This window comes from Lepisma saccharinum, chromosome 17 (assembly GCF_977018435.1).
Source record: "Lepisma saccharinum chromosome 17, izLepSacc3.1, whole genome shotgun sequence".
Lineage (NCBI taxonomy): Eukaryota > Metazoa > Arthropoda > Insecta > Zygentoma > Lepismatidae > Lepisma > Lepisma saccharinum.
The window spans coordinates 22509995-22537710 of record NC_139245.1 but is presented as its reverse complement, the minus strand read 5'-3'; the positions used below and the strand labels follow the sequence as shown (position 1 = coordinate 22537710).

The window sequence follows — 27716 nt, the reverse complement described above, 5'->3', positions numbered from 1 at the left end:
TTAAAATATACATAATTTCTCTGCACTTGACAAATAGTTAACATGTACATCATCTTGTAACAGTGCATTTAAAAGAAAAGAAATAGAAATATCTTGATACAATAGTCCAGACACTAAGTTATTACAATTGTCAACAATACTTAAAAAAAGTTACAAAATTAGAGTGGCCAACTTAAATTTATTGCTGGTTGCTACGGATTTAGTAATCTGCTACTTCATAATAATAATAATATTACATTTCCCTTATAAAACATACTCTTGTCCAATCATTCGTCAAACTACAATACAAAGCACTGGAAAGAAAAAAAATTATACTTATAATGAAAGCACAATATGTTTACTCAAAATGTCAGACTACACAAATTCTTATACAAAGCAGAAAATACTCCCGACTATTGTTTTTTCTTCTTTTAAGACCCCCTGACATCCTTTTACATGTTTTCCACAGGAGTCATCACAAAATACAAGTCTCTTTAAGGCCACTAGGATCTGCAACCACAATACATTATACTTCACACATCACCGCTCATGCAAACACTTTATTACAAAAAGGAAAAAAAAAAGTTTATCCTTGTTGCACAACAATGCTTCTGAAGGGAAGACCAATAGGAAACGGAACTCAATGCATGGCTTAAAAATATCTATGGCACACTGTATGTGGAAAACCCCAAGAGCCCATAAGAATAGAGGGAACTTCTAACCTCCAGAGTATATTAAACCTTTCATTTCATATTAGGTGTATATATGTACATATATTTTGAAGGGATTTTCAGCAGCACTTGCATTGCACTTAGTTGCTACCAATAATTGCCCTTTTGTACTTTCACAACAGTTTAATCCTTTAAGTTGTGCTAATGAACTAGTACCCTCCTGAACGGGAAATTTTAAAACACTTTTTCAGCTAGTGTCACTCTTTTTTTAATATATATATATATATAATTTTTTTTCGAATTATCAAAAATTGCTGATACAGGTGTCAATATTTTTCATACCAAATACTAACACTTGATTCTTGTCTCCTCACACATGAACATTGGATCTTCAAAATTTCACAGTCAACTATACATTTTCGATTTAAAAAGAAACTGTTCTCTAAAATTTGCACAAGGTTAAATAGGAGATTGGCATGCTTTCAGACTGAAGCAACAAGGGAGTTTACACTCAAGCAACAAATCTATAAGCAAGCATTCACCAATCATGCACGGCCAACAAAGATAACACATGCAACTTGTTGTGTCACTTCCGTTTGAAAGTTGCATTAATCAATGTGAGTTTGCTTGCGATTAATTGATTGATTTGCTTTATTTTATTTTGCTTTTTTCCAACTTTTGGCTAATTTGCGAAGATGGGGATGAGTGATGACATGATGAAATTGATGAAAAGACACTCACAAACATCTATGCCCAGGATGGGATTCGAACCCAAGACCCCTGGCATTGTAGCACAATGTGCTAACCACTCTGCCACGGGGGCTGGCGGTTTGCTTTCGAGTAATGAGTGTCGCTTGTTGCTACATTCTGAAAGCTCCCTAAAACTCATCGAAGGAGGTACAAGTGTTTGTGGTGTATGATAATGTGCACTCCAACTGACAACTTTTAAGAGACAAGGAGCTCTTCGTAAAATCCAAGAGCAATCAGGAATAAACAGAATCCCAATCACAGGGCACCTTTGTTATACATCCCAAGTTCACATCCCCATCATTCATTCAAAGATAACTTCAAAATCCATACCACTGGTAACTTTAAAGCTCTGTGCAATGTTAGCCTCCTGAGTTTTAATCCTAATTATGTTTGCTTTATTGTAAAGTTATAATGTTAAATTTTGCAAAATTCTGAAGAACCTGCTTCAACACTGCAGAGACAAGTGTGCTCTGTTAGTTGATATTTGCAATGCAAAGGATGTAACAATGTGAACAACATAATGCTTCATGTAGTTTCAAATTCTCAATGTGTGAAAAAAAAGAACAGCTGCCATATAGGATATATTAGTAAATGGTTACTTATAAATGTACGGAAACCATCACTTCTTTATTTTGGCACCATTCTTACACATGTTAACAGTGTAAAGCAGTTACATCTCAAAGAGTTCATGCTCAGATTAGCCTACATTCAAAATTTTTACACATGCATTCCGAGTGCAGCACATAATGTATATACCAAATCTAGAGGTAATTTCCATAGATTATGCCTGAAAATATTATTTTTTTAAATTCTATGAAATGTGGAAGGGAAATTACATGTACAAGTATTTATTGAGAGGCTTCTCATAAAACATGAATTATTTTCAAGCCTCTTCATCAAGTTTTAAAGTTTTATATACAAATATTATTATTTTATTTTCCTGATTTTTTGGCTGTGGGTGAATGCAATATAAAGTTATATAGCATGTGTGATACTGTAAAATTAAGTAATTTTGTTTGATGGAAGAAGGTAAGAGAAAGGTGAAAATATTACATGTATTTTGGCGAGACTTCTACGAACTCAGACATGTGGTGCAGGGATTTATATTTTATACCCTGCTGCTTTCACAACATAGTGATGAAGGATACGTAATTGAAGTCATTTACAGTCAGAAATTCGAGAATAAACTATTTCTTGGCCATTTTCAAAATATATCTAAAGTATAATATTCACACATACATTCCCATTAATGTGGAACAGAAAAAACCACTGACATTATTCAACACATGAAATAACTTTTAACAGATGAGTTGAAACAGGCCTCATGCAGGCTCAAGTTTTGTATACACTAATATTCATTTAATAAAAATACACAACAATCGTTCCTCAAAACCAGGAAAAAAAATATTGACATGTAAATACCATTTCTTTTATGAATATGAAAAGGAACAACAAACAGAAAATAGATTTTGATGTGATGCCATATACCTACTTGCAACTAGTACAATTTCTCATTCAATAAATGTGCAGGAGAATGGCCACTTTAACCCAATCAGTAATGTGACAATTATTTTGGAGAAGCAATCAAGCAAGTATCTGTTCCACAATATACAAATAAAAAGGAAATATATGAGCACGAACTACTTAAACACAAAATGGCAAGCTAACTTATAGAAATAGTAATATTCTTACACAACACAAAACAAGAGAGAACAATAGCTGAAAAAGTATTTTCCAATGACACACCATAATTTATGCAAATTTGTTATGCATTACATGGACCTCAACTGAGGAATGTGGGATGGAAAATCAGATTCATTGGAAAGGACATACAGAGGAACACAGATACACAAAAATGTCCATACACACAAAGGGTGCTTCAATACGTAATGCATTCTAATCCCCCCCCCCCACACCCTCAGGTAATCATACTGTTGAAATCACATTGCAGGAATGCTTTCTTTAATGTACATCTTCGCTATAGTGTATGCAGACATTTAAAATTTACGACTTCGATACCCCTATGTTGTCAGTTTTTGCCACTCTGTGCACAGCCCTTCTTTTTATAAATAATTTCAGATTTTACTTGTCATAAGCACTCATGGAGGTCAGAGCTCAGATAGAAAGCATTTAATTTTGTATGGATAACTTGTCACCTTTTAATTTGAGAGATTATAAACCTTCAGAAGATCAAGGATTTCTACTGTCATTTTCTATCTATATCCAAACATCACCCGTTTCTGTTATTAATTCTTGAGTTAGTTCCATTAAATGCGTATATGCTATTATAGGTAATATACATAATTGAATGAAGGTTATCAAATGATGGAAGTTTATATAATAATCAACTGTAGTGGTTTAGTGATATGATGAGCTATATGTAAATTATGTCACTCCACAATATAAAAATCTCTTTAATAATCGGACTTCATTTTCATTTTATAATGATAAAAAAATCTTCTGTAACAAGATTTAGGAGTGAAGGCTCATAAAAAAACTGTATAAACAAAAATAATGACAGCATTTTTGCTTCGTTGCAATATTGGATTGAGATATATTACTCCGTAATGTCTGTCAAATCTATGTTCCATGAAAAAGGCATTATTGGCACTTTTGACTCGGGTAGCCAAACTCTCTGGAGTCGATTACTGCAGAGTTTTGAAGTGGAGAAAATAATATAATTTTTGCAGCCTCGTGGAGCCAAGAACAGCTTTTGTTAACAATGCCTCATAAGTAGTTCATGATTTGGTTAACTTGCCTAGCCGCTTAGCCATGCTAGGTAAATAATCTGTGAGCTATTTCAAGACTACTTACTTCACATTCACAACTTGCACTTGGTTGCACATTTTGATCACAGATCACAAGTTATTCAGCGACACTCCACCCACTAGATACATATCTGTATAGCTTGAAATAGGCACGCTGTTAACTTTCCCATCAAGGGTCCTTAACATTTTATAGCAATCTTCTCAGGAAGTCCATGCTATGAACCTGTGTTAACAGTTGTGTGATTGTTGACTTGTTGATTGTTGTGCTGACTACTGGGTGTGTTATATGGATGGTTAGAATTACAAAGCACTGTAAATACACTGTCCACTTTGCTTAACTTTTCAAAAAAAGGTATTAAATCCAAAAGTTCTGTGTCACTCATATCATCGAACCATGATGCAACAGGCACCTGTAACAACAATAAAAATTACGAATAACAATGGGCAATATAAATATCTCACATGCTGGTACACTGTACACCACACGGGGTAGTGTGGTTGCTGAAAGAGCATAGTATATAAAGTGGAAATGGAAAAGACTACTAAGTTCTTAATTGTTATCATTGGTGAATTCATCTTACTGATCCAACATATCACTAAAGTTCAAATCACAAACCCTGAGACCTTCTGTAAACAAAACCACCTGCATGCAGAAAGCATTGCAAACTCATAGAAGTAAAATAATCCACACGAAAATCCAGCTTTGTTACAGGATTCATTACGTAAGGTAAAACAATGGCCAATTTGTAGTATGGGATACGCTGCCGCAAATGACGTCTCACTTTAAACCCAATGCTCTTTCTTTTTTTACTTATTGCTTCACCTTTATGTTTAACTCCAGTAATCATTTCCTATAAATTTGGCTTCTTTCTTGCATGTGAATTGAATATATTTTACTTGCATTTTTTTAGACAAAATGATATAACATGGTAATGTATATTTCTAAGGATGATATAGATAGGAGTGTATTTGAAATTTGTTTGTAGATTTTATGTAAATTGTATCTTATGTAAATAAAATATATAATGGGCATAAACAGCCATATGCAATGCTGTAAGTCCAATAAATATATTGATGATGATGATCAAAACAAGACAAAGAAAGTTCGTAAATTTATTGCGGTTGGAAACTTTGACAAGCATCCTAATAACGATTTTTGTTCCGCTAAATATAGTGCACTTCGTAAAATAACTTGATGACATGGCAAGGCAAGATAAGTGTGAACATTTTGTAGTAATATGCATTGTAACTTTCAATGGGCTTAGAGATTTGTGTACATAATGATATTTTATAACATTGGTTATTTTCTAAAATAATCATGTGAACAGCAAGGAAGTAGTGCAACTTAGTAATATATGCCTGACTTGTCCTTAGAAAAATAACATGCAGAGTTCTACGCGTGCGGGAAGGTCTCCGTGTTCTCCAAGCTTGTTTTCAAAACACCAGCAAGGACAGCCTTTGAAAAGGGGTGAGAAACAGATTCTACTCAATATTTATGTAACGTTCTGTAAATGAAGTGGATAAGTTGGTAACCCAGTGCAGTGGTGTGTCAATGTCTGCAGTTTTAAGGGTTATGAAAGAGAGAATGACCGGGAGAGTAACAATGTGTGCGGCTGCATATTTGTCTGATGTTTTGAGAGCGGGTTCTCACATTCAGAGGCTCTTATATAAAATGAATAGGTGTGGCGAACTATGAGTGTAACAGCAGATGATTGCGGTCATGAATCAGCTGACGCGGAGTGATACATCGAATCGGTGAGACCGTTTGTTTACAGAAGGTCTCAGGGTTGGTGATTTACACTTTACATAGCCTGGAATTTAGAGAACAATTCTGTGTATATTAATAGTGAGTCAAGTGGATAGCAACTGTAACTTTGCCTTTTTTATCAAAGTTAAACTGAAGAAAATCTACAGGGTGTCCAAGAAGTCCACGTACCTCTAAATATGTATGAATATTTACAGGAATGGACAAAATAATATGAATACCTTGGTTTGCAAAGGCCTATATACGCCGTCGTGGAAAAGGAACAACACTCAGCAGAGATTTCAACCATCTAGTGGCGATGAAAGCAAACATATCAGTCTATCAGAAGCTAGTGTGAGAGTTGCATGCGAGCAGTCAGCTATCCGTCAAATGCAGGTATGTCTGACCTTTCAGACTTCAAAAGAGGCATGATCATAGGAGCCCGCCTGGCTGGAGCATCTGTGACAAAAGCAGCTACACTTGTTGGTGTAGCACGGAGCACAGTGTCAACTGTTCTGACAGCCTACAGACAACATGGAAAGACAACGTCTGCAAAGGAGAATAGTGGGCGAAAAACAAAGTTATCCAACAGGGATCGACGTGTGTTAAAGCGAATAGTGACTCGAAAGCACAAGACAACACTCTCCCAGATAACCGCAGAGATGAACAATCACCTCCAGGACCCTGTATCAACGAAAACCATTCAAAGGGAGCTGCATTCTGTGAACATTCATGGCAGAGTTGCCATCCCCAAACCGTTGGTGACTCCACGTAATGCAGTGACACGAAGGTGGTGCCAAGAGCACAAGAATTGGACACAGCAGCAATGGGAACATGTGATATGGTCAGACGAATCGTCTTTCACATTATTTCAGACCACAGGACGTGTTTATGTGTGGAAAACTCCTGCTGAATAATTTGATATTGACTGCTTAGTGCCTACCGTGAAACATGGTGGGGGGTCTGTGATGGTTTGGGGGGCTATATCTTGGAATGGTGTTGGCCCACTTGTCGTTCTGCGTGGGAGAATCAACGCAGAGAAGTACTGCACCATCCAGGGTGACCACCTCCATCCCATGGTTCAGACTTTGTTTCCCGATGCATGCCCCATCTTCCAAGATGATGACGCCCCTATTCACACTGCTAGGTGCGTTGATGCATGGTTTGATGAGCACAGTGATGAGGTAGAACATCTCATCTGGTGTCCACAGTCCCCCGATCTTAACATCATTGAGCCTTTGTGGGGTATTTTGGAGGCCAAAGTGCGTAATCGGTTTCCACCTCCAATGACACTTTCGGAACTTGAGACTGTTTTGTGCGAGGAGTGGCTACGTATTCCAGTTCACACTGTACAGGACCTTTATTTGTCTATCCCACGTAGGATACAAGCTGTCATTCAGGCAAGGGGGGGCCCAACCCCCTACTAATACACGTTTTCTGCAATTGCATTGGTGTTCATATTATTTTGTCCATTACCTGTATTATTTACATTATAACATACTTGCAAACTTTACAGGCGCAGTTGGCCCTATAGTGCATAGGAGCAGTGAACCCTTAGTAATGTACGGTATTCACTTCAAGAATGGACAATAAACAATAACTTTACCTTTTCACAAAAATTCCTACATAATAAGTAATGTTTTTGAGGGAGCAACACGACAAATTATTTTGCTGGGAAAGAAAAACCGCGAGCCAGCCGCACTGGTGTAGTTCCTCAGTTGACACCCCACAGGTGTGAAAGCACCAGGCAGCAGGCAGAAGCTCGAGGTAGGAATTGGAAAAAATACATGGAAACGGATACTGCCCACCTTTGTCTCAGGAAAATGGACATGTACAGTTCGTGCTCTCGCAGAACGTACCATCCTTGCGGCCAAAGAACTGCCTTCTTCCTTGCAGTGTTGCCCTGTGGCCTTCAAGTTTGAAGCCGATACATGACATATTCAATCTTATCTTTGCATCACTTTTGTGCCAAATATCTTACACTAACTGCAAGCTTGTGACAGAGATGGATGAGTAGCAATGAATGAAAGCTGGAATTACAGAAGATGAATTAAAATAAAGCAAAATAATTCGTGCATGCATTCAGATGTTTTCCCTTGAAGGTGGAAACACTTCAGGTACGCGAAAGTAACAGAATGGTGCAATTGGAAGCCAGGACCCTGTAAGTGACTCGATTTATTTTAGTTTTTAAGTGCTTGGATAGTCGTTAAAAAATATTAAATGATGCTTTGAGTGAAGCGAGGGGTGGACTGTTCTTAGGTAACATAATTTGATGGAGTGTTGGTGTTGCTGTCTGTGCAGGCAAGAAATGACTAGAAATGGATATATTAACTTAAGCGAACTTCCCCGTGCGTTGAAACGAAATTAGAGCTAAGGTGTGTTATTGTTTACCCACCCCAAATTTGAAAAAGGTAGTCGTGTTTAAATCAAGGTGTTTCAGGTTCAATTTCTAGTGTGCACATGTTACGTGCAATTCCTCTTTACGAACAGTAAGATGGATGGTCAATTTTTAAATTGTAGTTAGAGCTTACAACTGATATTTTATTCATTATAATTTGGGCTGTATTAAATATTTTTGGCCAGCGATTCATAACTACATCACCAACACCTTAGTAACTGTTTCTCATTCTTTTCTCATAAAACCCCAAAATTCTTTATAAACGCACAGTTATTGGCCTTTGAGCACTTACTTTATTTGTATATCCCTACTATAAAACCTTATACGTCCCACTTATTTGGTGAAGAAAATCTTATTTACAGAATGGAATATGTTTCATACAGTGGCGTGCCCAAGCGAGGGTGGGAACGGGTTGGTGATGGATAAACCTCCCCTTTGGCCTAGCTTTGCTTAAAAAGAATGTCAGAGGCAGGAAAATATGGCAAAATGAGGGCTGGCTAGTAAAAAATGTATACGTAACCCCCTCCCCTTCAAAAATCCTGGACTGTTATCATATTACTTCGGTGAACCCCCAGGATAACACTCCACGAGCCATGCCTGGAACTTTACATTACTTTACAGTTCATTGTCTGGCCTGTGAGTAGTCGTTCGTGAGCTCACTCACACGTCACTAGCAATTCACATCAGCCATGACACAACAACTGACATACAAATTCGAGCAAGTGTTCCATGTGACCTTCAGAGCAGGGATGCCAACCACGAAAACAAAATCATTACCAAACAACTAAATACCAGCCAATTTTCAACAGGATACATGTAAGTAGGAGTATGGGGACTTCTTTTACATACTGTACAAGACTGGATTAACCAAATTGAGCACTTGGAAAAAATTTTAGGGGACGGATTCAATCCCTAAACCCTGATTTAATTTCAATTTCTTCACATGCTTTATGATAATTCTAGGCAACAAGAAACAGTAGCAGTTACATATCTCCTCCTTTCCACAAATAATGATGGAAGACCTGTCTGATGTCAAACTTTGTTTAAAAGTGGTGTACTTTTGTGTTTCTTTTTGAGTCCCTTTTCCTCTTCGTTTGGATACTGGTTATGACAAGGATTAATGACAACTAGATGCAATTTATGAAAGTACATTCATAGCCACTTGCATTTTTTAGCCTTGACAATGACTATAGGTAAGAATATTTTCAGTTAAGCACATTCATTTCAAGCTATTTTCATGATTCTTTCTAGTAATATAGGTAGTTTAATCAGAAGTGCATACTTACAATTACACCTCAGTTGCTGTCATTGATCCATTACAAGATAGAAGCAGATAAAATTTACTGGTCAAATATGAAATGTAAAATAGCATTCATAAAATACTTACAGCATTGTCTGGATGGAAGATATAGGAAGCAGGAGAATTGTCAACTATTACTACTTGATGAAGGTCTCGACCCAACTTGTTTAAGTCCTTTACATAATTTCCTCGGTGGAAAACACATGACTCTCGGAACAGACGTGCTCGGAAAACATCCCACCTGTCAAGAAGATCTGCAACAGGATCTGCATACTAAAAGAAATGAAATATCCAAAATAAGCACGATTTTCTATCAACTTCTAGCATAATAAACACACTGAAACCTTTGATTCAGACAATTTACATCCAGTTTTAGAACTAATAATGGAGGAATCATTTATTTGAAGAAAATCACAGTTGGCTAATACAATGGTACCTCAATTATATAGTTTTCAGGGGCTTGATGCATTTAAAAATAATAAATTAAAAGGACGAAATGCATAAAATATCATGGGAAAATAGAATTTTGTTGTCTTGGAACCAGTACAAGTAAGTATTAGGTGAGAAAATGTAAATGGTTATATGTTGTGATGTTCCTTTTGGGTGATCGCCACTGGATTACTAAGTCACCGTAATTGCCCCATCCCCTTGTGTGGTCGAGTTATGGGACTCTCCTATACTTAATTGCTGCACTGAGCATTCTCAAGACGTGCAATTACAAAAATTACTAACTTATTACTGTTTTATAACATTTATAAAACTATATCACTTTCAACGGTCACCGCAAACTAATACCACTATCTTATGAAATCACAACACAATAAGCAGCTGCTTTTTGTTTATAACAGTGTATTTTAAAATATTACACATCACTTCTCATGACTGTTCAATCTTCAGACTTTCTGTTGTCTTGGCAACAGATTCAACAAAGGATCAGGCAGTTCTAGTTTTTCTCATCCTACCGGAAGTGGCTTCGTTTCCGATAATGCATGTTATCAACATACAGCCAAAAATTATAAATTTAACATCGACACAAACAAGGATATTAAAACAAACAAACAAACAGATTTCTGTGAAATTAACGAACAAATAAAACATATTTGTGTTACAAATAATCAAGGCGTATCACTGAAGAGAGCTAAACTCTATGGTACAACAGCACTTGGAGGTCCATGGCCTGCCAAGTTGCTTTTCCATTGGGTGACACATGGTCAGTGCATTGAGACCCATCTCCACTGTTTCCTGGCTTTCAAGATCGGAGTCTGCTACTTCCTTTAAGTACCTTCCCAATTGTCCTCATGATGCTAGGTCAAAACACAAATTTCGGGAATAAAAACCCAGAACCTCTTGCATGAAAGGTAAAAGAGCTAACCATTTGGCTACGTGGGAGCCCTTATATATAGAGCGTACTGAATGTGATATCCCAATGCAAAATGTGGATTTTAAATATAGCAAACCTCTTTGAAAGTCACATCCTTCAACAACCAATCACAAAATTTCCAACCTGACTGAAACCTAATTACCAGTATAATTATGTATGAGCAACACATATCAAATTTTGAAACAAAACTATCTGCAACATGAAAATTTTCAGTTCAGTTTGAAACCATTCTGTACTATTCCAGAAAGTATGAAATACCTGATTTTTCCATGGCTGCCACATTCTCCAGACCTCAAACCATGCTATTTTTTTTTCAGATTATTTTCTATACAGACTTTGGGAGCTCCAAATGAGTGTTGAGAATGAACTCCTCACCATGTCAGGATATCTTGTTAGTGTGGTTTCATATTTTGTGCTGAGGTTACGAATTACTACTGCAGTGTCATGTACATTGATTGCAGTACAATATTCCAACACACACTAATGGGATAGAAATACTACTTATATTCCCCTTCGTTACTCACAAGTAAAGGGTCACTTACGGTGAAACAAGTTGCCCGGTAATGCATGTATTTTTGGAGAGCACTCATCTTAACTAAGGTACAGGCGAAGTATGGGGGGCAATGGGTTGGAGGTTAAGGAGATAATGGGTCTTAAAGTTAACATGGGAGTCTATGGGAAGACCTTAAAATCCATCGTCAACTGACGCTAAAACACTAGTGTTTCACTCCAAACATAGAGTGATGAGATTTTTAGAGGAAATGAATGTCCAACTACAGAACACAACCCCATCACCCATTCATTAGCCATAGGAACTCTGACTTGTTTATCTAACAGTTTGACTTTATGTGGTAGAACAGGTCAGTGCCTCGACTCGATCGGAACCGACAAGTGCTTCAAGTGTGACAAAATCACATTTGTAAAGTGTGCTCAATGTGAGATGAGCATTTGTAGGAGCCACACACTGTTTTCTGAACTTCACATTGTTTGTATCACTCTTTGAATCTAATTACCATGTTTTCTGCTTCCAAATAACAAATTACTTTCAGATTTCATAACAAAATGTGTTATTATTTGGTTGTGTTCAGTAGTTGGACATTCATTTCCTCTAAAAATCTCATCACTCTACGTTTGGAGTGAAACACTAGTGTTTTAGCGTCAGTTGGCGATGGATTTTAGGGTCTTCCCATAGACTTCCCATGTTAACTTTGACACCCCTTATCTCCATAACCTCCCACCATTGCCCCTAATACTTCACCTGTACCTTAGATCAGATTTTGAGTGCTCTCCAAAAATATATGAATTACCAGACAACTTGTTTCACCGTAAGTGACCCTTTACTTGTCAGTCATATAGCATTATTTTAAGTACATACATTTTGAGACACCCTATGTATCCTGCTTTAAAGAAAGAATAGATACATACAAAATATTTACGTACACAAACATAGACACTGCAATGTAAGTGACTCAAAATATGTCTCAAAAGTGCTGTATTTACCAATAATCGATTTTCAATTTTGAACTATACAAAGATAAAATTTGATTATAAAAGTAAATATTCTTGCATATGTATTGGTAAAGGCAACCTTATTTAACAATTACAATTCTTCACCACAGTATGAAATGCGTACCTTTGCAAGGCTTGCAGTAAACAGGACACACTCATACAGCTCTCCCATTTTCTGAAGAAACTCATCAACATACGGCCTCTTCAAAACATACACTTGATGTAGCGTTCCATCGATTTCCACCGGGACAATGAAATCTGCATTGTTAATAGGCTGAAAATAGATAATTTAAAAGTTTCTAGAAAACAAACAAGAACTGATCGAGCTTCATGCACCAACAGAGCAACTGTTAGGTATAATACTCTACCACCAGGAACACCCCCACCCAAAAAAAAATTCAAGACGTAATTGTTTAGGAAAATATGAATGCTCCAATAAGAAAAAGTAATTTACAGTCTTGACTCTACATTTTTCTTATGAATATTGTTCCCTCTAGAAAGAGTCACAAATTATCCTCCAAGAAGTTTCGCTCATTCACTGTTTTTGGATTGACATTACGGAGTAAGAAAATGAAAATCGTTAGAAAATATGTTGATGAATAATACCTGTCAAATTTATCTCTTATTTAAAACTTGAAACATGATCTAGTTAATACTTCTATGGCTAGAAGTAGTGCAATATCTGGCTACAGCCAAATTGCATGTTTTCCGAGGTGAAGAGTACAAAATCATACAGAATGGAAGAAATATCTTCAAACACCAAACGTGTAAATAAAAACATGTTACTTCCACATGGTATGAAAAAGAACTTTTGACTACTTCGATATTATGATGATAGTCAGTGGGTGGCAACTTCATATAAACATTTGGGGGAGGGGGGGGCAAGATTGAGAACATTTTTTTAATATATAACATGTAAATAGCCTACTTCTTCAGGAATTTGGAGGGCAGAAAGTAGACGCCTATGATGATGTGATAATTGTAAATAAATGAAACTTTTTCCAATAGTTTCAAAATGCTATGAACAAGATAAGAATTGCTACGTAACTATCATGATCAAATGTGATGATTTTTTTGGTCTAAATTAATTTCCACAATACAGTATGTAAGAGTATCTGTTTTCCCAAGTGCTAAGCAAATTTCTATTGAACCATATCAAACATCTCTTTTGGCCACATGAAAATTTACTTCAGGAAGTGGTTGGTTCTGTAATGGCATCCATTTTTCAATATTCATTTTGAGCAAATTCCTTTATTTTTGCCATTTTTCAGTGATATCTTGTGTGAAAATTATCATTTTTATGCTGGGAATGTTTAATACAGAATGAAAAAAAATGTGCATTCCACGTGTGTTTTAGAACTTTCACATTGAGGCATTAATTAAATGCAAAGATTCATACGCACTTAACAATTTGGAAAACTCCTGTGAGCTAAGTAAAAAGATCATTCAGGAACCAACACTCTTTCCAGTTAAAACCTACCAATATTATAACTAGATATTCATGATCATTCATTTGAATTATGGAGAAAACAAATCTTCACTGTTGTTGGTGTTTACATACCTTCTTCAGCTATCTGTACACACAGCATCGAAAGAAGAAACAACATATTTCGTTTTGTAAAGGACATTAATAGTGGTGGCAAATAAAAGAGGGTAGTTGGCACTTGCGCAACTGTAAAAGTCAAATTTAGTATAACTTTCTTTCTGAACCTAAAATGCTAAAATTACATTTGAGTTTCTCGAGTTTTTGTTTTGAGTAATGGGGACTGGACATGCAGTTTAAAGTGGAATCCGAACCACTATGTGCCTCCACCGGTTATGCTAAAATTAAGTTTCAAATATTTTTGCTACTAGGCAGCTTTCCTCCGTGTAGCGTGAAGCCGTGACCCTCTCCTAGGGACGGTGCTGGAATTCACATTTATAAACGTCTTGTAACCTAATAACTTTCGCTGCCTTTTGCATTTGTAAATAATTTATTTCACAAGTTTCATAACTTTCGCATGAATTAAACAGTACAACCCTGCTGTTATTTGTACGTTCACCAAATGCAGTAGTAGGCTATGTGGAAAATGTCTTTTTAACTTGAAGGGATAAGATAATATATCCACTACACAAATCGAAGTACACAGTGAGCAGTTAAAAGCATGGTCAGTCAGATACAATGAAAGAAAAGGGGACCTAGATGAGAGAAAAATAGGGAGATTATGTCAAGCAAGATTGACACAGGATAGACAGAAGAAATAATACAGGAGAAAACCCTTAGCAGCAACAGATCTTTGAGGAGTCGAGACAGGCTCATTGCGAGATGAAGGGCTAAGGGGGATGAAGCCCCTTCCTGAAATCCTAGAAATGTCTAATTTAAATAGTGTATAGTGGAAATTAATTTTACTTCCTTAGCAGGATTAAACATCTTCTGCAATAAGTTGCAATATAGTGAGAAATTCATCTTCAGAGCTTCTAACCTCCCAACTTCTTTGTTTTTAAATGGCGGATTCTGATTAATGATGAGCCCCCTTCCCTTGGAAATAAAATCCTGGCTACAGCCCTGGATCAAGACCTGCCAAGTGTTTTTTTCAATAGGTGACTACATCGAGTCCCTTCGCCACCTTTTTCTAGTGTGGAGTGATTAGATAGAATTCAGATGAGAAATTTGATTAGAAGAATTTATGAAAATATTATACACGCGCGCATGTGTGTGTGAGAAAGAGATAGATAAGAGGGGAACACAAGCAGAGGATAAATAGGAAAATGTACACCCACAAAGAAATGGGAAAAGAAATTCAAAGGAAGTTAGGGAAGAAGGGGGGTAGAGGGAGAGAGAGAATGGATGTTAGTGAAATTCATCTATGCTTTGTATCTGCCCACCCTAATTTATCAATATACGGATCCTGCCCATCTGGTCAAAATTTTCTGGCACCGCCCCTGACTACCACCAAAGATATTGTGTATGATAGCCAGAAAGAGAGTTAGCAGAAACCTTCTGAAATTCTAATCTCATGTCATCCTCACTGAGTGCCTCCAATTGACAAAATGGTAAATGCTGCACTTTGTAACCGAGCTCAAAGTTCAATTTCTATTTGAGTCACAATCGCTCAGTTCATACGATACACTGTATGCTTTACTCCAATTAGTGTGTGAAGTGAACTTCCAACTCTACCATAATTTTTCATGCTCATTGTTATCATAAATAAAATAAATAGAGAAAACAAACTCTACATGTTCCCAACAAGTCAATTCAGTTACAATACTTTTGAACTTTACAACTTGGATACAGCACACTCCTCCAATCATATGGTCAAGGTCAATACTTTGTGAACTACACTCTTGGCTGCTACTATACTGCAAAGGTTTGGTCTGGCATGGCTCCTGCCAAAACCTTCTCAGTCATCTGCAGGACGTTGTTGCCACTGATTTCGGAACAAGCGAGCAAACATGGCGACAGGCCGGGCTGTGAGCGGTCATTTTCAGGTGCAAGCACAGATGTCTCCGCCACCAGAATATTCACGTCCTTGACAACGTGGCAACAAAGGACACGCGAAGGCAGCGGCGACCCCTGGTAGGCAGAGGACAAAACTCGTGCTGTCTCTAAGGCTTAGGCCAATGGTTGAAAACAATCACTTAATGCCCGGGAAAGTCAGCTAGCAGAAGGAAATCTACGGTTTGGCGTGAACTGTGCCAGGTTAAACCTTCTGCAGCAAAATATTTTAAAATAATGCAAAGGAAGCAATGCTTGAAGTGGAAAATGTTAGTTGGAAATTTAGAATGTGCTAGGTGGGAGCCCATCCATCCTCACTTCAAGCACTGAATGTTAAAAAAATTAACATTTTTTATTATTATTTTTGGTTGCTTTTCTGTATCTAGGTTAATTGTGACAATGAGGATGAATTATATGAAACTGAACAAGAGACACACACAAAGCCAGCCACACCCAGGCCAGACTGGAACCTGGAAATTTTGGTGGCAAAAAATGTGAAGTGTTGATAAACAGAGTTATACTATTATGGAAATTTATGTGACCTTTCCTACTGTCGTAATCAATTTAAGAAATACATAAATATAGAAGATACATTTGTAAAACCTTACAAAAAATCCTTATATTTCTTTCCCATCCAGCATGCTAGTTAAGAGCACTCACAACAAACCTGTGCCAAACCATAAGATCGCACTTACCTTGAATGAGCTATGCACCAAGGTTTCATCAAGATCTATAACCATGCACTTCTTGTGCATATCTTGGTGCCTCACCGAAGGAAGTAAGTATCTCGGGGCTCCTGGAGGGACTGCAGGTGAGCATCGTCCATCATTTCCGGGACAGGCTTTAGGATCCTTTGAGGCAGTTTCGCCTCGGAAACAACAGAGTAAAGATCGCAGTAGGCTGCGGCGAGGTTTCTTCCCCTGCTGACCTGTAATGTCATGCCATTTCTAATAAATATTCAAATCTCAACAATAACTAAAAATATACGTCGATAACGAACTGTTCTAATATACAACAGATTCTCAATTTTGTGCAAAATCTGAATCACCTTTTTAATAAATTATATGGTGATTATGCTCAGATAGGATTAGTCCTTGGAAAAAGACTGCACACTTAAAATTTCTAAAGATCATAGAATTGTGGAAGAAAAATACAGATTATTTATAGAATTCCTGAATATTGAAAATTATTGGCAATGTTACTGCACACCATTATTAGCTGAAAATCACAATCCACCAGTTAACCAGTTCCTGTATTTCAGGAACCACAACAAATGCAAACATGCAGAGTATGTTTTTGTCTAAAAGAACCACTTTTTTGGTTCATGTTGCACATTATCTACATTGAAAGGCACATTTCTTTGCTTAAAAAGGTGATGCGGTACATTTAGTGATTTTAAATGCATAGCACCAAATAATATCAGAAGTCCTAGATTTAAAAAAATCCTGAAAATACAATAATCCATCTTATTTATATCAATGAATGTAAATACATATCTTCATATGATGACAAGAATGTTACTTTGTATCATCGTTGCAAATCATGGCATGTAAGCTCAAAAAGTGCTATTTTTATTTTCCATGTTTTTACATATTTTAGCATTTAGCATGCTTTTTACATATTTTAATGATTTCCATATTTTCAAACATTTCCGATATATATTCCATCATGCTATTACTACATTTCCCTATTTTGAGTTAAATACCAAAGGTTCTCTGTTCGTCTTGTACACTTTATTTTAAATCTTGAGTTGTTGTTGTTTCAAATCCACTTTATGCACAGTAAGGCTAATCGGGACTGGACCTACAGTTTAAAGTGGGATCCGAACCACTTGTGCCTCCACCTGGTATCGAACCCGGGACCCCGCGATTACAAGGCAATGACGCTACCACTACGCCATGGGGGAGGTCCTTTAAATCTTGACAACAGACAATGCATCTGTTTTTGTAATGTTCTTGTCAACAATAGAAAATGCAACCTCAAGCTTTCAGGGTGAAATTCATTGCATATTTAAATATACTCTCATTACTTCATGCAATACTGTACACAGTTTCAGTCAATATAAAACTGTATTTAGGGACAACAGAAGATTCATGTTTCAGGACCTAAATTGGTGTACCATAGCACTGTGAGATATCCCGGCCTTCCACTCATTTTGACAAAACAAATTCTATAGACTTTTCTAGGTTTTCCAGGAAATAAATTTCTGACTAAATAAATAACAAAATATTAAAGTGTTAAAACTGCACTTGTTATTGAAGAGAATCAAACTTAATCAACACAGTTCAAAATAAGTGAACAAAAATAAACTATAAACACATTTTTATTTTGAATAACTCCCATGAAGATAGAACAAGAAAAAGGTGGAATCTATTTTCATAAAAAAAATTTAAAAAAAAAGATTTTCCAGAATTTTCAAGGGTTTCTTTTAGACGTATTTTTAAAATTCCCTGAATTTTCCAGGTCATTGGGAACCCTACATCCATACACACTGCAATAGCACCTTTAAAGCAATAAGCAATGTCCTTTTGAAACATATCATTAACAGAGAACACTCAAAAACAAAGCTACAAGACAGAAAATAATGCAAGGAAGCTTTACATCATGCAGAAAATCAAACACCAAGGCACGTAGCAGATAAAAACATTTAAAAAAAAGCATATAACACACTTTCTCCATGTGTCTATCACAATGAATCTAATATGAATAAGGAAAAGTGAAAAACAAATTAGGTTATTAAAAATGTAAGTTCTCTTTCATCGTTATCTGGCTAAATAAATGAAATGGTGCCACAGCCATCTAAGGGCCACAGCCTGCCAAGTGGCTTCTCATTGGGTGGGTGATGCCTGGTCAGTGGATCGAGTGCCATATCTGCTGTTACTTCTTCTTTTCAAGTAGCTCCCCAACTGTCCTCATGATGCTGGGTCAACAGCGAAATTTTGGGGGCTCCCACCGGGAATCGAACGTAGGACTGCGCAACCCAATGTCAAGATGTTAACCATTTGGCAACATGGGGCCTGTATTGTTATCATGTAACTTTAAAAAAGTATATATGGATTACTGAACTTCAATAAATAATTTTTGCAGTTCAAGAGTTTACTCAAAGTCATTACAAACTTCATTTGTCTTTCACAAACAGAGGCCTAACTTCAAGGCATTTTCAGTTCCCGCCACTTCTTCCCAGCAAATCAAATTCTACCTTTATAGTGCGGGAGGCCTTAGAAAGATCGCTTCGCGGGCTTACAGCAGACAACAATATGGGGTGTGTCTGCAAGAACCAATCAGGTCCGCGAATGAGCGAGCCCGGTTGCCACAGCTAGCTCGTGTACCCTTCTGGAAGGGTGAGTGACCTCTGCCTCTTGCTACCTCGGCCTGTTTGTTCGGCTGAGGAGCAGACGACACGAGAGTATCGGCAATACTGTGCGAGCGACGTCTGCTGTTAGCCCGCGAAGCGCTCTTTCTAAGGCCTTCTGCACTATAGTATACCTGACATTGTATCAACTAAGCTTTACACTCTTCTGCTGTAAAATAGAAAATGAATGATTATATTAATTCTTAGTGTATTGTGTGTTCCTACAGAAGAAACAATGGAAAAATTTTACATGTAGAAGGTTTCTATCAAAACTACCAGCATACTGAGGAATCGCTGTGGCCTACTGCAGCTCCACTGAACCACCATCGAGACTGGGATTTCTTGCACTAAAGGTGAAAACACTAACCATTTGCCTACATGAGAGCTCAATATCAAAACCTCATATCTACAAAACTGAATCAGTTAACCTTATGCCCAGAGTGCTTTCGAAGAAAATCAGACCCACTTCAAAATCTACACTATTAGGAACATTCTGCAAAATGAAACAGAATGAGGGTCAATGCTTGGTTGGGCCCCATGTACCCTGTGTACATAAAAGTCTAGAGATAGTGCTTGTAGAAGGCATTCCATATTTTTACTTAAATGGTCAAATATAAGAGAACTTTTTAAAAAATGGACACTCAATGCATAATTCCAACTTACCTGTTTGGGGAATTTCATTTTCAACCGGCGGTAACTGGACTAGAAAAATAAAAAATCATATTAAAATTTGCAAAAAACATGTAAACAAGTATAGGTTTTGATTCAATACACATCAGGTCTTCCTCACAGCATGATTAAAACACCATAAAAACAAGGACTGGAGGACGTAAGATGAGGATAAACAGGCAAATAATGGTACTTGTCCCTGTCTGTCCAATGTTATACTGCATGACACAGTTCCTTAGCAGATTGAAAGGAACTCCATCCAGTACAGGTATCTCCGAAACTTTAGCCAACTCAGCCATATTCATAAGGTGGATAAACATGCATCATTAACATCATCAACATTGGGGATGATCGTATTTCCCTTGAAATGTCAACTTTTTTATATACAACTACAGGTGCATTTATATCCGGATCAGGCTAACTCACAGCCTCCATCCACAACGCAGAATGATTATTTTCACAAAATCCTGTTTCCCTGCTGGTCAGTTTGGGGAGGGGAGATTCTAAAGTGGCCACTTGTTGCACAAACAAGGGGCAGCGGTAGTCAGCTGTTTGACTAAGTAAATGCAACAACAGCAGGTCACTGCTATAAAGGCACAGCCATGAGTTAGCTTGGTTTGACTCTAGTAATTTTAAAATTATTAAAGCAATGTTAACATGGAAAACAGTTTTAAAACATTACAAATAAATAAGAGTTTCAAAAAAGCCAGCTTTTTTGAATGGATGGTTTTTTCTGACAAAAAGCCGGCTTTTGGGGAAAAAAAACTGGAAATTTTAGCTCTTTTGGCTTTTTACCAATTGCAGCTAACCTATTTCACTTGAAGTTACTGTCATGAGTTTACAGGTTTGTAATGACATATTTTACAACTAGCTACAAAAAATTGGCAAGAATTTAGAATACTGGACCCTTCTGTAATTTCTATGCTACTGGTTATACTCACGAAATAATTAGTCGCGATGATTTATCTGAGGTTAACATGTTGGGGTGAGGTGTAGAAATTGTTCATTAACATGTAGAAGTTGTAAAATAAGCTTTTCTATTCTCGCAATGATTCTCCATATACAAGTATGGAAACCATATTTGTTGATATGAATAATTGACGTTCGCAATTAGTTATGCTGTCTACAGCATTACCACACTGTTGATTTCATACTTGGAGAGCATGGATCGTGTAAGAATGGCCGAAGAGAACAGTAAAAAAAGTTGTTAATGTTGTACAGATTGATTGGACCTTACGTTAGAATTATTTCGCCTAGATGGTAAGCTCTACAATCACACACAAAAATGTGTCGAGGATGACAAAGACGACGACAGTGACAATCACGATGTAGAAGAGCATGTGGAGTGTGGACTGATTTCATTACAGTAAGTTTGGAAACAATGCATCGATCGTAAAATTGCAGGATACGAAAATGGCATCTTCAATGAAGAACGTTTGCCCTTAAAGTGCTACAAAAATAAGATTTTTTATCGGTTCGTTATCACAATTAGCGTAAAACCATTCATGGATAGCCCCACTGATCATTCTTGGTAAGGTTAGCTTAGGTTAAGCAAACATAGTTAAAATTTAAGGTCGTAAAACCATGCATGGGTAGCCCCACGAACCATTCAACGTTAAGGTTAGGCAAGCATAGTTAAAATTTGAGGTCGTAGTAATGTCAGGAATATATATTTCGTTCCTTAAGTATTCGACACTCAAAATCTTGCGATAAATAATGAGCAATTGTGCATTGTCGGTTGCGATCACATAACCCTTATTTTGCAATTTCTACGCGTGACCCCCAAATTTTAACTTCAAATTCGTGATTAGGAGGCCTCAATTAGTGAGTATGCGAAATATTCCGAAAATCGGGAAGGGGTCCGGTATTGTAAATTCGCTCCAAAACTTTACATGATGTAGCAGCCAAGAGACAGATATTGGCCTATCCCAGTGGACACATATTGCATAATGGTTCAGATACAATTTTAACCTTATTTACCAAGGGGTTGAGAGGAGGGCTTGCAAACCCATCACCTCTATTTTTTAGATTTTTCAACTGTTTGAAAATAAATTACATTGTTCCCTAGGATGTTCCCAATATTTGTCTATTACCTTTGTTCATAAAAACAAAAAACGTAATGTAATTAGGAGGCAAAATGCACTTGGTGGGCATATCAGGCACGATCTTTGAATGTGTCTCATTCAAGACACTCATGCCATTGACAGTGTATAATTGGTTGGTAATGATGGTAATTATTGTAATTAATATATTTAGTAAACAACTGCACTTTTACAAACAAAAAAGGATTAAAAAAATTATAATAGATTTTGTGAGTTTTAGTGAATGATAAAATATATGACACACTCATGCAATAATTGCTCATTATTTTTTATTAATGATAGTAATTTCTGTAATTATTATAATTAATAAATAACTGCACACATAGGCATATAATTAGCAAATGAAGCAGTGATTCAATAATAAAATGGTTTCTTGAATTTTATTGATTAAAAAAAAAGTGTGGGCCTGTGAGCCGCCCCCCAGTATGTAAGTTTCTTGTAAGGCACGGGTAAACTAGGGTTAAAACTAAACGTGTAGTCCTGATGAGCACATCTGGCCATGAAATGGACTAAAACCATGCTTTTACATGTTTGTGTCCCAATTTAAATGTTGATGACATAAAATATGAAGCAAATGTTAATAACAAAATATTCAATGTTTGGGGAAAATTATAAATCTTTACTCTTCACAACATGTATGCAGAAGTATACATATTACATGAATGTGTGTATATACGTATCCTGTTTAGCGTATCTTTTAGATGGAAGTAACACATGTGCCATGTGTTGCTTCCTCAGAAGTAAATGCAACATTTCAAACTGAAGCAACATAAGCTGCAAGTGTCGCTTGTCCCTTGGAATGACATGTCACTTGCATGTTGCTCGGACTATACTGTTTTCTGTATGGCGTGCATCATGCTACTTCTGTCTGTTGTTGTTGCATGCATGGTGAATATCTTAATTATGCTGAAGGAGACTGTGTTGCATGACAACTGTGACTTCAGTCTGAAAGCTCCTTCAATGGAGCACATCATGTTGCCTCGATCTTGTTTGTGCATGCATGGTGTGGACGCTTGCTTGCAGACTGAAGGGGTCCATGTCACTTATGTGACAACCCCAACTGCCATTTGTTGCTTCGGTCTGAATGTTCTCTATAGTTTACAAGATTGTTAGCCACTTCAGTAGAGATTAAGATTTAATTTAGCCTGCAAATCACAGAGAACAAATTGCAAGTACTAATGTTGGAAAAAGGCCGGCTTTTTGAGAGAAGGTTCCTTATATAATCATGAATGAGCCTCTGGAGTGGAATAAAGTAATGCTGTTGCCTTGTAATAATAAGTGGTCTGAGGTTCTACCCTCAGTGGAGGCAGAGTGCTTAGAATCTCATTTTAAACTGTAAGTCCGGTCCAGATTTCATAAATAGATTTTTTTCCCCGCCATTTGTGGCCAGTCCAATTTACCTCTGCTTCAGTTTTAGTGCCAGTATTTTTCAACTGCTGGGATGCAAAAGGTCCATTGCACCCAGTGGTTGACGACTAATTTAAATCTAATTTTATATTTGACAGCACATCTATGCATAATTGAACTATGATTATGTCATAGTTGATATATTAATATTAATTGAGGGTGCATATTAATTTCCATGTAAACTTTAAAGATAAGAAATGTATTTACGGGTGAAATTGTTGGGATCAGGGCATTGACTTGTAAGAAATAAATTTACTGGGCTGTGCTCTCACAAAAGTTGAGATCCACTTCAACAAGCAGCCAAAATACATCACTAGTTGCTCCGTGTCCAGGTTTAGCGGCCATTCAACCAAATTATACATGATGTATTGGAAAGCCAGAATACAAATATATTTTACTGAACACAAAATTTAATGTAAAGAGATTTGATACCGGATTTTCAAAAAGTAGAGCAGTATTTTCTTTTTTGCTTCATGTACGTGTTCATATAACAAATTCAAACATTAAAAATAAAATCATACTATTAGGTTCTATTAAAAAAACATATAAAACTACTCTAGTTAGTTAATATGTTTATTCTACATAGATGTATTTAATAAGCCTTCCGAAATATGAAGATAACACTCAAAAAAGCTAGTTTTCTTGAAAACAATGTTTATGTCTAGCTACGAATTTCATGTTGTAAATTGTATTTTATATTTAGAAATGTGTGTCCATTTTACAGTAGGGAGATAAATGAAAACCATGGAACAGGAGAAATACTACCAACTACTGTATTTTAATTGATTTGACACACTTTCGTGAAAAAAGCTGAAAAAAGCCCAACTGAAAAAGCCGCGGAAAAAAACTCCATTTTTTACCTTCAAAAAGCCATTTTTTTCCGACCCCTTCCAACTCTACAAATAAACTTAAGAAAAAAATATCAGCTCGTCAAATAGGGGGTCCAGAATTTGAATTCTGAACAAATTTTCATCAGTTGATCATTCTCATTGTAACAATTTGCAAGTTAAAAAATTTTGGGATGCTGATTTTAATGTAGAAGGCATTCAAGGTCCTTGACTGGATGTACCCCCTTGAGAATTACACCCATTTTCTTAATCAACAGATTTTAATGTTTTATGCCATAAACGTGTTTCTGGGTGCAGAAACCACAAATAACAGATATATTTCATTCCAAAATATGACCCATGTACATAAAAAAACTTTCTACCTCAGAGTACTTTCTCCTTCTTTTATAGGCAAAAACTGGTTGTATACACACTCTAAAAGGAAAAATCACTCCTAACCTTACAAAAACGTTAAAAATTACTATCAGTGCCAAGCCTAACACTCATAACTTCTATTTTAGTTTCGTCAATTTTCAGTCCTTCATCTTTGATTTACTTTATTTTACAATAAATTTTAAGATAAAATAATTAATATTTATTGTATTATTTATCGATCTTCTGTATTTTGTCATTTACGTTGCTTTTCTGCCACTTTTGGCTAGATGCAATGACGTGGATGAGTGATGATTCAGTGAAATTCATGAAGGGACACACAAAAATCACCCACGCTTAGGCTGGGAATTGAACCTGGAAACTTTGGTGGCGAGCTCACAAGTAGATCATGTAATGCACTCAAGACACTGAGCAAGGATTTATTGCCTTTCGATAAGTAACAAAGGTACTCTTCTGTTCACATGAAGTGCCACATTTTATAAGGCTGAACAGCTTATGTGCCATTTTATCTGAACAGGAGTGTACATCACTTCACCATACCATGTGTCTGTGAGCTAAAAATAATCGTTCGTAAACAAAATTATCTTCCTAAACCATGCAATTTTTTTCAATTCAGGTACAGGTATTCTTCAAATTTACTTGTTCCCAGCCTGATTTATATATTTATCAGTCTCAGGTAATTTTTATGCATCCATTACAAGAAAACAAATTCATGTGTTTATTTACTATCAACCATTTTACGTCTTCTAATGTAAGTTTTCAATTGTTTACCTGTCTCATTTAAAAACGTAACCGAAGGAAATTACATGTTTTCATATTTTAGAAGTAATAAAAAAAATGTAATTTATTCTAAGTGGCCGCACAATCTAATAGCAATCTTGTGAACCTTATTTACTGTTCAAACAGTAATCCAAATCTGATGCTAGTTCCGAAGTTCCTCTATCCTTTCTTGTTCTTTTATATCATTACTTTTCATTTCCATCTTATATAAATCTCCTTTCCTTGTAAAATAATCGCCCCAATCCCTTGTTTGTCTATTTTCATCAGCCTTTAATTTTCATGAATGCAAATAAAAGCAAACCTATAGAATTGAAAGAAAAATGGTATCGACACTCAGTATTGCAGTTTTCATCACGTCATTTTTAGAATGTATAATTATGCAAGACAAAATGACAACTAAAATTACACATTCCCCTAACATACACACTTTCCAGAAGGGTTCTCCTCTCCCAAATAGACATGCAAGTAGATAGTATGTTTGGATTTTTTTGACATAATAGACAATATCATAGCTATAAAATTTCACAAGTATTACACACAGGTGTGTTTTGTGTTCACAAAACCAATATACCTATATTGTGAGCATCTGATGTTATACCAAAAACAAATACCTACATGCAATAAAAATTAAGTCAACGTCATATACCATTTGGTAAAAATAGAAAACATTGGGTTAATCCATCTCCTTATTCATCCTTATTTAGGGCAGGGTTATCAGAGAATATGCTGTGCCTGCATTCCAATATAAAATATTGGATTGTACATAATGTAGTTCTTTAATTGCCAAGCAGCTCTTTAAATATCCCCACTGTGTTTTTTCTGACTTCGCTATTTTTTGAGACATTTCTTTGGCCCTTATGTTCTCCATCTTTTAACCGCCGTTCTCGCATCCTTTAGTGCGTAGATTTAAAACCATAGAGAGCGAAGAAGGCAGGATAAAATCCTTGAAGGAAGTGATTTAAATTCAACAGTATAATATTTACTATAGACAAATTATTTTATTTATGCCTGGAATTAATAATTACATCACAGTTTGTTCTCTTCTACGTAACTAGACTCGGTTTATCGCCTACGGCTATATAGAGATCAGGCGATGTGTCGTGTTGGATGTAAACATTATTTCCATTTCGTTCTTCCGCACCAAAAAGGTTTGCAATAAAATGACATGACTAATCAATAACCTCGTCATTCACTAATACCTATCATTGAGGTGGTTCTGCTTGCATTAAACAGAATTATATTTAATACTCCAAGACATGAGAATAACTCATTCAGTTCAGTAAACCCAAAACAGGTGAAATTGTTTCAAACTTACCCTTTTCCGGTGAAAAGTTATTTAGTTGCTCGTCATCGCGTGACACTTGAGTGATGATGGACGATGCGTCCATTTAGACATTTGTTAGTAATCGCGTTGTACTCAATTTTGAAAATAATTATGTAAAACACCATAAAACCATAAAGAGTTATCAAAATGGCAGACAGCCATTTGCTTGCACTCGAACGACTTGTTGTTATACGAGTACTACGTAAGTCAAGACAAGTTGAAAAAAATAACTGCATTTTTAAATCCAAATAAAATAATGTTCTATCGTTGACAATAAACACGTATAATTAACGTACAAATTTAATATTTCTATTATTAAAATTTTAAGCTTATTGAAGGATCAATACATTCTTAAATTACAATGTCACGCATTTCTCATGCTGCTGCCAAATCTTTGGCTCGAGAAGGCGTATGGTATGCGCAATATGAGTTTTTAGACAAGTGCGTAATCTGCGTATCCCATAAATTAATACCACAGATTAATTAATACTGTCACGTAAAATACTCACCCGACAGTAGCGGAAAAAATAACAACATTTATCGAATGGCACTCCTAGAAATTATTCCTAATAATTATCAAATAAATTAACTTTCTCTCATGGTTGGAGGTGGGGCCTTCACCCTTATGTCTAAAACTAGAAATAAGTCGTGAATTTACATAATAGTAAATAGTGATCGGCCCACTTTTCTCGTCTAAAAAGGACCTCTCCATGATATTCAAATTTACACAACCCCGCCCCACCCTTCGGGCAAGTTGTAGTAAATCGAATGAAGCAGTGACTTATCCGTACTCCACTCCCCCCCCCCTCATTTTTTCATGAAAGTCCACTTTATACTCAATTAGCGCAAAATTAAACCGTGTACTCACTCTAAAAAGGTCATTAGAC

The 27716-nt window shown here is 36.3% G+C and overlaps 1 protein-coding gene across 1 annotated transcript; it reads right to left on the bottom strand.

Moving 5' to 3' along the window:
- On the bottom strand, positions 1-27010 carry hzg (CTD small phosphatase herzog). Its single transcript, XM_083139099.1, has 6 exons — positions 26821-27010; positions 19991-20029; positions 16671-16903; positions 12625-12774; positions 9698-9883; positions 1-4578 (listed from the first exon to the last, which is right to left on the bottom strand). Exons 1-6 carry the CDS (start codon positions 26891-26893, stop codon positions 4384-4386), a joined length of 876 nt encoding a protein of 291 aa, XP_082995225.1. The 5' UTR covers positions 26894-27010; the 3' UTR covers positions 1-4383.
- Positions 27011-27716: the final 706 nt, after the last annotated feature.

What these genes read in the sequence shown, in the direction of transcription:
- hzg (XM_083139099.1), bottom strand. Translation starts at nt 26,893, where the DNA reads ATGGACGCATCGTCCATCATCACTCAAGTGTCACGCGATGACGAGCAA. An exon ending in TAACTTTTCACCGGAAAAGG is followed by an intron (nt 20,030 to 26,820) that starts GTAAGTTTGAAA and finishes TTATTTTTCTAG; the next exon opens with TCCAGTTACCGCCGGTTGAA. An exon ending in TGGTGCATAGCTCATTCAAG is followed by an intron (nt 12,775 to 16,670) that starts GTAAGTGCGATC and finishes ATCTATTTTCAG; the next exon opens with CCTATTAACAATGCAGATTT.